Source organism: Microtus oregoni, unplaced genomic scaffold, assembly GCF_018167655.1.
Source record: "Microtus oregoni isolate MIOR12 unplaced genomic scaffold, Mior012 000014F_ref0000157, whole genome shotgun sequence".
In the NCBI taxonomy this organism is placed as follows: Eukaryota; Metazoa; Chordata; class Mammalia; order Rodentia; family Cricetidae; genus Microtus; species Microtus oregoni.
Genome location: NW_024543073.1, coordinates 12997155 through 13012314, shown reverse-complemented (window position 1 = coordinate 13012314; position 15160 = coordinate 12997155). Strand labels below are relative to the sequence as shown.

The following is a 15160-nucleotide window of genomic DNA, read 5'->3' as shown; positions in this document are numbered from 1 at the left end:
AACTGCTGTGGCTCATTTTAACTCTGTAAATTTGCTGAACCCTAAAACCAAGGCCATTTTTTAAAATTGATACTGTGAATTAATCAAAAGCAATAACTTTTTATCTATTAGCTCGCCCTGGACCTTAGGATGTAGAGACCATTGCTTCTGGACCCTGGACCAGACTCTGAATAGCCTGAATCTGGGAAATGACAGGGAAGGGAACAAGGAAGACATTTAAATGCATCTGTTCTAGAAAGACCTCCACACCCGCTCTTCTGCTAGTGCCTTGAAATTCCTCATTTTCTTGCAAGTTCCAGAGTGGTGTCGCTCCCCTGGCATGCTTATCCCTACTCGGAGAATGTTCTTGACAATCTCTATGCTTCAGCCTGGGATAGTTAAGTTCTTTTTCTCATATGCATGTCCTGTACTCTCTGAGATACCTCCTAATCCCTGTATCAGCAATATTTATGTGGTCTCAAACATTATTTAAACAATGTATACGGGTTTACAGCTGTACACATTTATCCTCTGTCTCCCTAATGTTTTGGTTTGTTTTTGATGCTCAAATCTCTCTGGTTGGTCATGAAATAAGAGGTTGCCCAAAACATACATAAGGAAGGGACTATGAGTCTCATCTCTGATAAAGCAGCCCTTTCCTGAGACAATTTAAAAATCAAATTCAGGTTCAGTTAATTTTGTATCTTTGACTTTATGTCTGGAGTTAGCGCGTGGTCAATCAGGACTCTCTTGGAAGAGCCGCCTGAGGGGGAATTTGCACATGGTTCTCCATTTACATTCCTGCTCTCTGGGATTTGAGTTGCTGCGGGCTCCTTTTAAGAACTGATCCCCATGGATGTTTAACTTAGCTATGTAGATGAGAGGGGAGGAGCCTCGTAACTGCTCGCCATCCTTCCACTCATTATCTAGAGCGCATGTCAATACATTTGAAGTTCTGTCTTTGAGAGCAGCGCCAGCCCTGAAACAGAACCTCTAGATCAGCCTTCTCAGTTGGACAGTACTCTGTCTTCTCCTATACCAGAATAACATCTTCTGAGGTTCACCTTCAGAACTGTTGGCTCCCACATGGAATCTACGATGTGAGGTATATAAACGAGGAGGATTCATGTTCTGTAAGACTGGTGGTAAGAAGCAAGTATAGTGCAGTCCAGGTTCAAGGACACCCTTTCTTTCACAGCATGAACCCAGAGAGCTCACAATAGCTTTGTATCATATCAGCCTTCTGAGTACTGCATCCCATCCCTTCTACTGGTGAGACAGACTCCAGGCCCACGCCACAAAGAACCTGATCTCATAGTGCTTATTCCTTAGGTTACCTATTGCCTCTACATGGCCAGGACATAGGAGAACAGTACCTTCAGCAGAAGCTCAATGACTTCTGTGTGGACGAGTCCATGAACCGGCTCTCCGTTGATGTGCGTGATCAGATCCCCAGCCTTCAGTCCAGCCTGGTGGGAGGGACTTCCTTCTTCTACATTCTGTAAAGAGGAGAGTATGTCTTCATAAGCAAACAAATGACAAACCCCAACACCTACTGTTTCGCCTGTCAGGATACTCTGAGTCACCTTGTGAATGAGCCTAAGCTCATAATAAGAAGTCAAAAAGGCATGGACCTTGTTCCAATATTGTTCTAAAGCAGGGTAATTCCCATGTTTCCTTTAAACTGTCTCAAGTGAGCAAGAATGTGCATTTTGAAAAACAAAGCTAGAAAATAAAAGAAAGGAAAGAAAGACACGGAAAGGACAGGGCTGGAGGAAAGGCCCCACGGTGCAGAGCACGGCTCTTGCAGAGGATCTGAGTTCAGCTCCCAGAACCTATGGTAGGTGGCTCTGAACTGCCTCTTAACTCCATCTCTGGCGTAACTGATGCTTCTGGCCTCTGGGCATTAACACTCAGACATAGATATGTAATTAAAATAAAATAACCCCCTTTTAAAGGATAGTAACGGAGATGGTCTTCATGTTTACCTGATTGCTACATAAGAATGGGCAAGCACTTATAGAAACTGGGCAGAGTTAGGAAAACTGACTACTTGGTGATATACCCAATTCTACCATGGGAATAGAGAAAAGACTTGGATGGGGTAGTGTAGGTCGTTAATCCTAGCACTCAGGAGGCAGAGGCAGGTGGGTATCTGTGACTTTGAGGCCAGCCTGGTCTACAGAGTGAGTTCCAGGAAGGCCAGCTAGGATTGCTACATACAAACTAAAACCCTGTCTCGAAAAAGGAAGAGAAAAGAACACTAAAAGGAAAAGGAAATGGGGTCCCACGTGCCACAGAAACAGGAAACACGTCAGCATCAACTATACTTTGGTCAACAGCTGTACTCGGAGAAGAAAACTGACAAGAACGAGCTCTGCTCTTACCCAGACGATGTGGTGCACCGTGTAGATGTCACTGTCGCCCACGTACACCCGGATGGCTCGGATGGTAAATCCATAGTTCTTTCCTGAGCTGTGGATCACAATGGGCTGGTGGGGACTGGCAGATGCGGCCGAAGAATCTCGGCTAGGGGAGGAATCCCGTGAAGAGGACGGGTCTGAAGACAGGGAGAGCGGGGACATGGGACTTCCCAACGGAGACACAGCAAACATATCTGCAACAAAGAAGCCGGCATCAAAGCGCATCCAGGCCACAGCCACCCTCCCCATGGGAAGCCCCACCACAGTCAGGAGAACAAAGAGCGGTCATAAAGCAAAGCCCTTTGTTTCTAATGGCAAAAGAAGAATTATGTAGAAAATGCTCATGTCGGTAACAGCCATGGATGTGAAACTCAAGCCTGCTGAGGGAACATCAAAAGTCTTTGTTTGTTTCTCAATACTCTAAAATTAAGAAGTTTTAGTTTTCCTACACAGAGTTTTCTGGTTTTAGATTCTTTAAATTATTCCAGTGAAATAAATCGTTTATAGATGCATGTATTTATAGTGTCTCGTTATAGGAGTAAACTAAGGGTATAATGAGATATACTCTTCTCCAAATCTTATACTAAACAATTTAATGGGATTCTCCAAACACACACGGCAGGAAAACAAGAATCAATTACCAGCTGCTTTTTGCAATGTTACTGAGCTAGAACTTATTAACACATTTCAATTGAGAAACTTAACTACAAACGAATGACTGCGGTTACAACTGCTCCTCTTCACACAGTAGCTTCCAAGAATAAGGTTTCTTCAAGGGTAAGGAGGGCCAAGATACATGCTAAGAGCAAAGCAGCTCATATCCCAAAATGCCATCTCTAGTCTGTTTCAGAAGCAATCTTCTGGGTTTGAGCATCTTTATTCTCCAAGGCTCAGAGACTGAAACCTTACCCCCAAAGTAATGGTATTTGGAGAAATATCTGGAAAATAACTAGATCAAGAGGACTCTGCCTCTGGTGATAGGGTTGGCATGTTTCTGGAAGAGGCCTGAGAGCCATTAAGAGATGCTGTCTATGTGGAAGACACACCAGAGGCCTTGACTGGGCATCTGTACCGCCATGGACAATAGATTCTACTCTTTATAATTTATCTGAGTATAATATAAGGTACTGTATTATAGCAGTCAGTGCAAATGAAGAAGCAAACTCACTGTTCTATCTATGCGAATGCATGTGGATCCTAATTAGTCATGAGACTGTGTGTGTTCTGAGAAGATAATCACCTACAGAGCAGGCTAAGGTTTGAATGTGAACTTGGCTGGAACAAGGCAAGCCAGGTGCTATCAGAGACGCGGGGACATAGTGAGAGTTATTGTGGTCCCAGCGAGATGACAGCATCCATCTTACATGTGCTCTGAGTCTTCTGTTGTCCCCACAAGAGTAAAGCTAAATGTATTCCTGGGACTGCTCTCTGACTCTGACTTCATGGGCCACAGTGATTCTCTATACTGATACAAATCTGTGAAATCCAAAGGTCAGGTAAAAAGAGGTCACTGGATGGGGCCCTGTGATGCGTGAGTAGAGGCCAGATCAGTCACTCAGGACTCAAGCTGTGGGAAGGCCAGGATTCCCCTTCTTAACCACATGGTGGTCTCCACTGCCTCTACAAATGGTGCAAATTCCTCTTTATCCAAAGTGTAGGCTACTTCACCTGCTTGTACAGATGGACTAGGCGCACTGAACTGCCCTTCCTTGTTATTCGTGCACATTGGGGCCAACTTTGAAGTATGCATGGCCATACAGACAACAGAGATAGGAGCCTGCCTCGTGGGGCTCAATGGGATGTTTCCTAGCAAATGAATTTGTGTTATGCTTTTGAAAGCATTTGTGTATATCAATTTTTTGTACAAATATAAAATAGTAAGTAATCTCTCTGATACATAGTTTGTATTCTTCCCAATACATGCCATCCATGAAAGAATTTAGTTTCCAATCCTATTCTCTCTTACTGAGTGATGTCATGACCATCAGTGTGTGCCAAGGGAATTACTACAGACTTACTGATCAGTACATGCAAAACCAAACCATAGGAAAACACAGCAATCCCTAAAAACCATAATTAGGTCTGGTTTTCCAAAACAGGACACAGATTAATTTGCCTACTAGCTGGAAAAGGTGATGCTTAGTCCACAAGACTGGGAAAACATCTTATTTCAGTGCCTCCTATGAAGAAATTCTTTGCCATCTCCAGAACTGTGAGGCTTATATTCTGTGTCATTTCCTCATTAATTTGATGATGCAAAGCCTACCTAGCTCTCCAACATTCGAGCTGCAAACAGCTCCAGAAAGTACGCACACAGTACGGGGTCTACAGAAGAAGTATCCCAGGGAGGGAAACTCATTATTTAGCTCATGGGGGAGAAAAAAGGTCTTAAGAAAACAAATGAAATCCGCCTTCATGGGAAGGAAACATCTCTCGTCTCACCCCCAGATACAGAAGGTAAACTGAGACAGATATGCACATGCTTTCTGAGTGCCCCGAGGTCCAGGAAGGGAAATTCACGGGTGTGTTAAGCCGAAGTTCTTGAGAGTTGTCCTGCAATCCCACCCGTGATTGCCTCATGCAATCTTGCATTTCAATTTGCATTCCAGGTTGGGGGAGGAGGGAGGGGAGTACATGCACAAATCACACAATTTCATGCGAGTCGATGTCTCTCTACCTCCGGGGATCATGAGGGACAGAGCACTGGCAGAGAGGGACTTTGTGACTTTCCCCGCAAGTCTCTTTTTCTCTGTGTTTTCTAACCGCTGCCGAGCCATGTGGGAAGTGGGTTCACTGGACGGCTTTGAGGTGTTATCTGTACTGTCCACACACTCGCTTCGCCCATTTATCTGATCCAAGTGCTCTGAAAAACTGCCAACTGTACAAAGAAGAAGGAATAAACACATTCAGGGGGAGGTAGGAGAGGGAGGTGGAGGTGGGAACAGAGAAAAGGATGGACCAACAGCGGGAGAAACTTCCATGTGGCTCCTCAGTCCAGATGTGCCAGGCTGAATGTGAAAAACCACTGGCTGGAGAGCAATGCTGTGGAGGAGGAAGAGATGGAAGAGCTATCCATTCAGGCTTCATTCTCCTGTACACAGTTAAGCAAGTCCTTAATGATTCCATTCTATTAACCAGGAGAATAGCTTTCTATAATCTATATTTCTGAACGCTCTGAGAGTCTCCTCCCATGGGCCTTCAAGAAAGCCATCTTATAAAGCCACTACCGCCCCCCTCGGACTGATCCCAGTGATTGACATGAGTGCTCCTAATGATTGTAATACCACTTAGTCACGCTGTAGGCCTGTCTGTGTCACCGCCTCTCAACTCCCCAAGATAACATGGGCCCGGTTATATAACTTTGAGAAAGAACCAAAATGTCCCCTGGTCCTTCCACATCTGTTTTCACTCCAAGCTCCTTGTAAGTGTCAAGGGACGAGATACAAGATATGGGTCACCACATTACTTAGGAGCAAACTCCATTCTCCTGGCTTTCAGTGTAGACTGTGTCAGATGCTGGTCCTCCCAATGTCACCCTCCAGCCTCTACGACACACCTTTCTTTGTAAGTTCGGGAACCCCTAATGTACAGTGGGGTTACTCTTAAGTTAGAACACTAGGGCCTTCCATAAGAATGGAAACATGTCATAGAGCATGTGTGGTAACGACATTGCAAATGGTCTTCTGAATGGCTAACCAGCTCATCTTAAAATGCTGACCACACAGCATTCTCTGTGTGGAAAGCAGTTGACCTAAATGATACACCCCCCACTCAACTGCACAGCTCTTGTCTGGCTCTAGTTTGTAGTGGGGCATTCAGCTTGGGGATCTGCCTACGGGTAGATGTGGATACAGCATCCTTGGTGGCTGTCCACTGTGCTGTGCAAACAAGAAAGGGTTTGGGGTTTCTACAATGGCACCCACTGGGCCAACAGAATAAGGAAATCTTAAGGCAGCTCTCACTTCCTGGGAAACACACCCTCATCTACTAGTGCATCTATTCTGCTCCCTCGAGGAAATACACTGCTTGGGGGACTCAATCAAAACGGTTTCACTCGCCAGAAACTTCTCCACTCTAATCTGAGGCTAAGCTCCAGAGGAGCCACGTCCTCTCTGAGTGGGTTCAGGTGGGAGGAGTGCAAAGCAAAAAGTGCAAACAGAAAGCTGTATCTTTTTACACTAAATAATGTGCTGGGGGCATCTGAGCATCGTGGCTATGACTTCACAACTGTGACTCCTCAAGGGTTCCAGTACAATGTAGTCAAGGAGAAAAGGGAAGCAGACACCAACTTGTGCTTTCCCAAATGTCAGGAGGAATGCACAGTATTTTCTTCTCTCATCCCTCTGGCTTCTTTCCCCGGCCTGTTTTACAGCACTGTACATAAGCAAGTGCCTCTTTCACTGATGGCAGGTAATGTCACCTTAATGTTCTCTAAATGTCAAGGGTTCCTTCTTTTTGATGGTGGAGCAATATAAAATTCAACAAATTTAATTTTACTGCAGCCACGCTTCCCAGGCTCCTTAATTACCCTTGGCTGTAAGCAAATCAACTCTCATCTCTCTAGTCTGTGCAGCCCCCAAGGTCTTGGATTATTTTTAGTATGTGTATGGGGGAGACAGGGTGAGAAAAGGAGGTTGACACTATTAATCAAAATGCATGGCAGGACCTTAGCAGATATTTTTAATTATGAAAGTAATCAATCAAGTACTTAGATATGACTCCTCCTCTCCCCCTTTACCTCCTACCTTTCTGATAGTGAGTAGGTTTGGGATCCTGAGATACGGTAGACAAGAACTTTTAATGGAGGTGACTATAGTCTATATTCAGGGTATGGCAACGGAGAACCACATAGAGATCCCTAAAACTACCAATATGAAATCCTGAGCCCCCTACACTTGATATGAATAGTAAGATATCCCTGTACTATTTTTGCAATGCTATTATCTTGGCTTCATAGTTAAGAGTCAATGGGATTGCCCAGGATAGAAATAGAACTGAGAAGCAAAAAGAGAAAAAAGAAACCCAGTAGTAATTTCCCAGGTCAACCATAAGCATATATGAAGTTCCACAGATCCATACATTTTAGGGAGACTAAAATCTAGCCTAAGAGATTTTTTTAAATGTGATTAAAGGAAAAAATAAAAATGATCTTTCAGTATGAACATTCAGTTTAAAAATGTTGATGGGAAGTCTTGGAATCATTTATGCTTATTAATATAGCAATATTAAATATGGCATAACGAAAACATTCATTACAGCAATTATAAGTCAGAGCCATTTTTGCTTTTTTTTTTTTTTTAAAAAAGCATTAACCGACCTTACTTTGCAGAAAGATCAGCCTTTATAAACCAAATGATGTCATAAAGGCACCTAAATGGCATATTCTGGGGGAAGTAAGTGGAAGTCTGATCCTCTAAGGAAAGCACCTCCCTGGTTAAGGGAATTAAGGACTTTAAACACTGCTGAAGACAATGGTTCTGTCGTTAGGAAGCTTATTTCACACAAAGGGACACAAGAGGAGCCCACAAGCTAGACTTCAGTCCAGCAAGATAGAAGCTTCAGGAATATGGGAGTCCATTTGCCAGAGACCGAGAAGGGTCAACTACATGCAGAGGTGGTGGTTTAGATGTAATCTGACAGCAGGGGACATTTCTCACCCCCCACTGGTGTCCTGTGAACTCCACAGTCCGAGTCCTTTGCTACAGTCAGTGTGAGGTTAGTGACCAGGGACTGGGACAATGAGGTGTGTCTAGTACAACATGACCCACTAACAGAATCTAACTCCTTCAAAGAAGCTACCATCAAGCTCAGGGCTGGAGAGAAAGCTAGCTTCATGCTTCCTCTCAGAGATGACTGGAGCCATTTTCAAAGGACACCGTGATGGCTGGTCTGTGTGACCTTGCACCTCATTCTAAGCCGGATGCAGTTCAGCAAGCTGTGGCTTTGCATCGGCAGCCATGAACACACTCCAGAACGGGCGGGTTCTGCCTGCCACCAGAGGACTGGACTGAGGCTGGTGGTCTAAGCGCCCCCGAGGTCCAGCTGAAGTCAAGTCCGCATGCAGTATGGCCTAGCACTGAGGATGCAGCTGAGACAGCCAACCTGAGTTTTTAGGAGCTTGTCCCTAAAGAAGCGGGGCCACGGGAGAAGTCTACAAGGGGAGAGACATTCATCCTGATGGTCTGGTTGGGTGAAGCCTGGGACTCAGCATGCTGACAGTCACTTCCCAGTAGGTACGGTGCCCGAGCAGAGTGGGCGCTGCTATCACTTACCCGACAGTGTAGAACTGCTGATGGTGCTGGCTGGAGTGGTGACCTCGGGCTCCTCCTGCGTACCCTCCTCGGGAGGGAGGACTGGCTTTTCCGGCTCCTCTCTGGGGTCTCCAGAGCAAGGGACGGCTTCATCTTGCTCTCCCTCTGTTGAGATGGCCAGCTTGGGAAGCAGGCCAGAACTGAGCTTGCATCTGTTGCTTTCTGTATCCGAAGAGTTGGACGTTGATAACTGTTGCCTTAATTAAAAACAAGAACAAGTCACATGAACACCCCAGGAAGCCATGAAGGGCAAAGGCTTGAAGAAACCCGGTAAAGCAGTGTATGTCTAGGACAGTGGATCTGGCGATACGGTATCCAGTCTCAGCTCAGGCAGGGGACACGGGAGGAATACACGTTCTCAGCAGTAGTCTGAGATCTCCTGTACTGGGGGCTCTGGAGGTGAGTCTAGGATGCACTGAGTTAGCAGCCACGGCTTATGTGGACCCCTGGGAGGAATCTCACGTACACTTCCGAGTACTCGGAGCTCCAGCTGAGCGTCTCCGTGGACGGCAGTGTTGTGCTTTTGGTTTTGTCCTCGGTGTCGTCTTTGTCCTCTCCTGAATTCGGAGTTATTCGGTCTATACTGCTGAAAACCTGGGAGGCAAATGACCATTGTTACGAGCTACGTCTAAAAAAAAGCTTGTCAGAAAGAGCCCAAGTCTCAGGAGGAAGGGAAAGACCTGAGTATACAATTAAAGTGTGAACTGGAGAAGCGTGTGGGAAACCCTGGCAACGCTGTGTGCATGTCACGAGAGCGAAGGCTCGAGGTATGGCTACGTATGCTTTTTGAGTGCAGAGCTGAACTGACAGGTCACTTTCACCACATCTCATGGACTCTGTCCGCGAGGAGAAATCGCAGATGGACTTGGGTTTGTGGGCCTCGGGATCTGTGTGGATCTCAGGCTGCTTTCATGCTCAAAACAGCAACCAGCAAGAGAAAAATCATACAGACAGAAAGTGTCTGATGCCTGCCAGTCTGGAGCAGAGAGGAGAAACACAAACTGCAATTGAGCATGACTAGAAGAGGAAGTGACGATCTGCTTCAGTACCTGGAGTGGGGTGGGCTCTGTGGAAGGAGGAAGGTTATCACCAAGTGTACTTGCGGAGCCTCTAAGTCAGGCAGGTAGGTAGGTGCTGGTGGGGAGGCTAGAGTTTAGCCGGTCTCTTTTAGCCCATTTCTAAATCTCCACTCTCTTACAGGAATTACAGGAGGAAAGTGGGAGTTTGGAGAGCCCAGCATGGTGAGCACCCCCAGGTGTGACCCTCCTGCTATTCACTGTTCTCAGGAAATGGGCTTGGGGCAGACCACTATCTACAGAGTTAGAAAAGGATTAGGTTAAGGAATGGGCGAAGGGAAAACTAAAATACCTTTCAAGGTAAAGAAACTACTTAAGGTGGGTTCTCAGAGGCTAGAGGCTGGGTTACACTGTAAGCACCCACGGAATGGTAGTTAAACTTGCTTCGGGACACACCTGCCACAAGTCTCCGGGGAAATCCCTACCCCTATGTTGTTCCTATAAACAGAGTGGGGTAGCCCCCACTGATTTGCAAATGCATTCTGGGTAATCACTTAGGAGAATGTACAGAGCACTTTAAAATCACGAACTGCTATAGAATTCCTAAATAACAATCATGCAAGGTGCCATGGCAACCACAACAGCAGAAGGGAGGCAGCGTGCCCTCTGGGCTTATTTCCATTATTTCTGTTCCCACCCTATCTTAAAACATCAGTTTTGTTTGTTTCTAAATCTTACCTGAATTTATAGAAGGGCATCTTTCCTAAGAATCAATTTTATTATCGTCTACGATTTTCTAAACTCTAGAGTGGCTTCCTATTGCCTTTTTCCAGAGAGCTCATAATCTTTATTAATTACTGATCAAAATACTTTCTCTTCCCACAGTCAGCTGTCCCCAGGTCCCCTGGCTCATGTCAAGAGCTAAGCACTATTCCTCTGTTGTGTTCTGTGTCACATGGAGGGAGAGCTTTCTGCACCACGAAGCCTGTGTTCTTACATGACAAAGACATGGGCTGTGGCCTTCAAAGCCTAGCTCTTAGCTAGACCTTAGGGCAGGCAAACAAGTTCACCAGATGACAGCCATCATGAAAAGATGGCAATCTTCTCCAGTCTTTGCTTCAAAACAAAGCAGGCAATAGCAAGAAAATCCCAAAGTCAGACCTTAATTTCCAGAGACACACAGTTATGTCTACAGGGTAGAAACACCTGATCCTCAAGAACATAAGACCATCCTCCCCAGCTGACCGGGAGGTCTAAGAGCCGGAGACCTCACCCCCCACAAAGGGCAGATGCTTCCACAGGCTGGCCCAGCTGAGCTGAGTGGCAGCTACTGGAGATCCTCCAGACTCCTGCCGCGCCTCACTTACTTTTGAAAACCTGTGCGAACAGGAGGAGAACTGCCGGATCTCCACGGTGAAGTCCTCATCGTTGGTGTCATCCTCCTCCTCCGTCTCCATGTGATGGTACTTCTCTGACCGAGCTGTGGAGGAAGGTTTCGGGACAGTCTGGGTTACTCAGAGAGTTTCCGTTTTTAGCGGAGACAACTTCACTATGACTGTCTGGAGCACAGCAGCGCTGCGCTTTCTAGAACTTTTGGGTGTGAGATTGGAAACGCAAGGTTGGAGAGGAAATGTTTTTAAATCGAGTAAAGGCCAAGGGATGTCAGGTAATGCACATACTATCAAAATAACTCGTGTCGTCCTCCGACTCCAGCTGGGGAATAAATTCCGCCTTCTGTCTCAGCAAACTGTTCCAGTCCAAGGAGCGGAAGAAGCGATGTTGCTTGACTTCATAGGCACCACCTGGAGGGGGAGCAGAGCAAGGCAGACATGAGAGGCTGTGCCATCCACCCAGCAACAGGAAGCCCCAAGTCTTACAAAACATGTAAAATATTTATTAGCAGAGAAATAAGGAAGCCATGGAATCCATACTCCCACCCCCTTCTACAACCAAAACTTGAAAAAAAATATTCCTATAATTTATCAGCAGGAAATCTGATTTTGCTAACAGCGGCTGCTATAGCGCAGCTTTTCTCTGTTAGTTTTTCTACGACTTCTTCCATTTTTCATAGGTTAATGACATGGCCACTTAAAATCACATTATACTGAACCTGGGGACATGGATGCATGTTGGCCCAAAGCAGAACGGCTCGTTACAAACCCAGGAAATCCTAACAAGCTGCAAAAATGTGCTTACAGCAAGATATTTTTTTCGGGAGGGAAGGTTAATAATGATGAATTTTTCCTAAATATTATATAATGGTTACCTTTCAGTTTTATTAGATTGCTCATTAACATAGGTAAGAATCAGATTCTGTGGTTTAGATCCTTAAGTAAGGAATTGACAAACTGGTTAGACAGATTTATAATTCAGCTCACAGAATCAGTGATGGCGGCTAATATTGAGACTTCTGTGGGCCAGGTAATTGTAGTAGCACAGTTTGGTGAGAGGTTTTTATTTATTTGATGATTTTAAGCAGCGGCTTTGAATGGCAAGGCTCATCAAAAAATGTATTTCAGCATCCCATTAAAAAAGAGGAAGGTCACACGTCAGAGCAGGACCACACCCTACCCCAGCACACACACTATAGATGGGAGAGAGAATGAAGACAGGAGCCTGAACCAGTACACACACTATAGATGGGAGAGAGAATGAAGACAGGAGCCTGAACAAGCACCAGGAAGAACGCTCTCAACAGAACATCACAGAGGTCCATCCGACTGGCCTCTCTGTCAAGCTTTCTTTTGGGGGGCGAGGATGCAGATGCTTCTTGTGATTGACACCCCATGCCTTTCATCCTGTCTCGTGTGGGTGCAAAAGGGGCAGAATGGGAAAGGCAAGGGAGACAGAAGCTGGGCTGGGGATCTTGGCTGGGGCAGGGATGCTGTCTGTGGTCCAGAGACATAACTCTGTGCATGGTTCCAGGTGTTCTGAAAACACTGGTACGGAGGGGAAAGAAAAAAGTGAGGCAAGCCATGCCAAGAGGGGACAATTGGCTGTTTTTTCACAAACCACAAGGATGAGATGCTGCCAAGATTCTGAGCAGGTTCTTTTCTCAGCTCCACGCTCAGTTACAAACTGAGAAACCACGGCACCGGTGGCTTCCCAGTTAGAATCTGTGGGCCGATTCTGTGCCAAGTATTAAAGTAGATAGAAAGACAGGGACCATGAAGGGGGCATGAGAAAGGAAGAGATCCTCAACCCCCACGTATCTGGTTTATTTTTCGTACTTGCTGAGGGTCAAGGATTGCCACATGACTGACAAAATCCAAATTTCTGATAAAGACTCTCTGCAAAGAGGAATACCTCCTTTGCTAGATATAGCTCAAAAAATAAAGTATTACAGCAGCGAGCAAATCATGCTTAAGGCCAAAATCCATGCCTTGAACACTCGCACCCTATGATTTGAGCCTTATTGTGCCCTTCTCTCATCCATAAGCCCAAATAAGCCTCTAATAAGCCACCCTGTAATTTCATTCATAAAAGGTAATTCTTCTAGAAAAGTAAGCAAAGCAGCTCATAGCTTCAGATCTTTCCTTAATCTTTGAATCTGGTTATAAATTACAGCCTTTGAGCCTGTAACTTGCTGAGCCACAAAATCACACAGCTACTGTTAGGACACTTGTGTCTTTTTCTAATGCCTGCGCCTTGATTCTGCCTTTGGGGAGGGCTGTTCTTTCCTTAGTGAGCCCCAGCTTAGCTTTATGCTATCTTATCCTGAAATGCTTTGCTGCAATGCACGTGAGCATTCCACAGCCATCTAAGCACTGAGCTCCTGTAAGAATCCCTTAGGTGGCATCCTGCCCTGACAGTATTCAGCATTGTAGATACTGTGTTTCCTCTACTTAAGAAAGGGAAAATAGCCCTAGATAGGGTTGGCATTATCGGCTCCAGTTTTAGTTGGGGAAACTCAAGAAAGGCAACAGAGCATGTTAGGCTTAGCTCCTCCAGATGAGAAGAATAAGAAGGCTGCACCTCAGTCTGTCTGAAAGTATGCAGGCCCAGATGCAATAGCACAGTCTCACCTCTACACAAGGGTCCCTTGCTTTACTCTTTCTCCTGCATGAGTTGGAAATGGATCCGCTGTTGCCTAGACTGGATAGCTGAGCCAGTTAGCAAGTCTGTTCTATGGTACCCCCCCCCCATTCCATTCCAGCCCACTGTGCCCCTTGCTTCTCTTTTAGCTCCTAATAAATGTCCTCTTAAACACCTGTCAGGGTCATTTCCTTCTGGTGCTCTTTTTATTTGGAGGAGCAAAACACAAATGCCAAGCAGGATTGCATGTTTCCCCATCCCGCGACCTCTGCAGGGTTATGACCCTGAGATCCAGTATCAAGCCCGGATGAGAGGCCATGACAGCTATCTCGGGGTGCTTAGCCCAGCCATGGCTCCATTACCGTAACTATCGATGCAGCTGCCGCTCATGGGACCCCGTCAATGACACTGCTCTGAAATTCTGGGCTATTTACACTCAGAGAAACAATTTTTATAAGGTCAACAACTTGTAAGGCACTTCCAGATGATACTGCTCCCATCCTCTCCTATCTACCCATCTACGAAACTCAAGCTGATGAGAATTCTGATTCCTTTCTGCAGACAATGACAAGCTGGTCTTCCCCAATGAGTTCCAGCCATGAGGATGTAGCTCACAATTTCTTCACACAACCTTTCTGTCTTACCTGGGAGAGGCAGTTATCAGTAGGCTTTGTTTCTCATGTATTCGTGCAGTGATGAAGAAGAAAAGATTAAAGAAGAAAAAAATGGGGAGATGATTTCGGGGCTAAACTGCTGACTAAACAATGGGTATCAGGAACTATGTGCAGATGGTTCATGCGTGCGAGGAGGAGGGAATGAAGGGGAAGGAACTGTCCTGGTCCCCTGGGGTCCAGCTAGTTCCATCTACTGGATCCCCACACAAACATCATTGCATTTTGTCCCTACAAAAATCCTGAGATGTTCAATGTGCCCATTTTACACTAGGAAACTGAGGCTGATGACAAGAAAGAGACACCCCTAAGCACTCACAGCTGATATACAGTTGGGGTCACATCTGAACAGCTCCAAGGCCAGCCAGTGAGACAGGCTGCTACTCAACTCTCTCCAAGTTCAAGAGTATATCCAGCTTCCAGCAACGCACAAGGTCCTGCATTGCAAGTTCTAGCTTGGCACTCCTGCACTCCCTTGACTTTCTCTTCTTTTCTGGAAGCTTCTTAAACATTCATTATGCTCTTTACAGCCTTTTATTTCCCTTCTCAGCCTCTCTGGTGTCTCAGGCAAATGTGCCTTCACACATTTTCACAGTGCATTATTCTGCCTGCTAAATATTCGCTGAACACAAGATACTGACATTGGAAGCAGCATGGCAGGCCTGCAGGATCCACAGCGCTATTCTCGAGGCCCGACTGGGACCTATCACGTCAGCCCTGCCGGT

At 45.8% G+C, this 15160-nt stretch overlaps 1 protein-coding gene across 12 annotated transcripts in view; it reads right to left on the bottom strand.

Annotated features, from left to right (window-relative positions):
- The window catches only part of Mast4 (microtubule associated serine/threonine kinase family member 4), a 579791-nt gene that overhangs the window by 16975 nt on the left and 547656 nt on the right, over nucleotides 1-15160 (bottom strand). For 8 of the 12 annotated variants that reach the window (XM_041663594.1, XM_041663595.1, XM_041663596.1 and 5 more), the window contains 7 exons: nucleotides 11409-11531; nucleotides 11097-11209; nucleotides 9180-9307; nucleotides 8675-8910; nucleotides 5080-5280; nucleotides 2367-2596; nucleotides 1356-1478 (listed from right to left, as the gene is read on the bottom strand). In XM_041663594.1, coding sequence (XP_041519528.1) covers nucleotides 1356-1478; nucleotides 2367-2596; nucleotides 5080-5280; nucleotides 8675-8910; nucleotides 9180-9307; nucleotides 11097-11209; nucleotides 11409-11531 — 1154 coding nt within the window. The remainder of the gene's footprint in view (nucleotides 1-1355; nucleotides 1479-2366; nucleotides 2597-5079; nucleotides 5281-8674; nucleotides 8911-9179; nucleotides 9308-11096; nucleotides 11210-11408; nucleotides 11532-15160) is intronic. The other 4 variants (XM_041663599.1, XM_041663600.1, XM_041663601.1 and 1 more) reach the window with 1 other exon arrangement.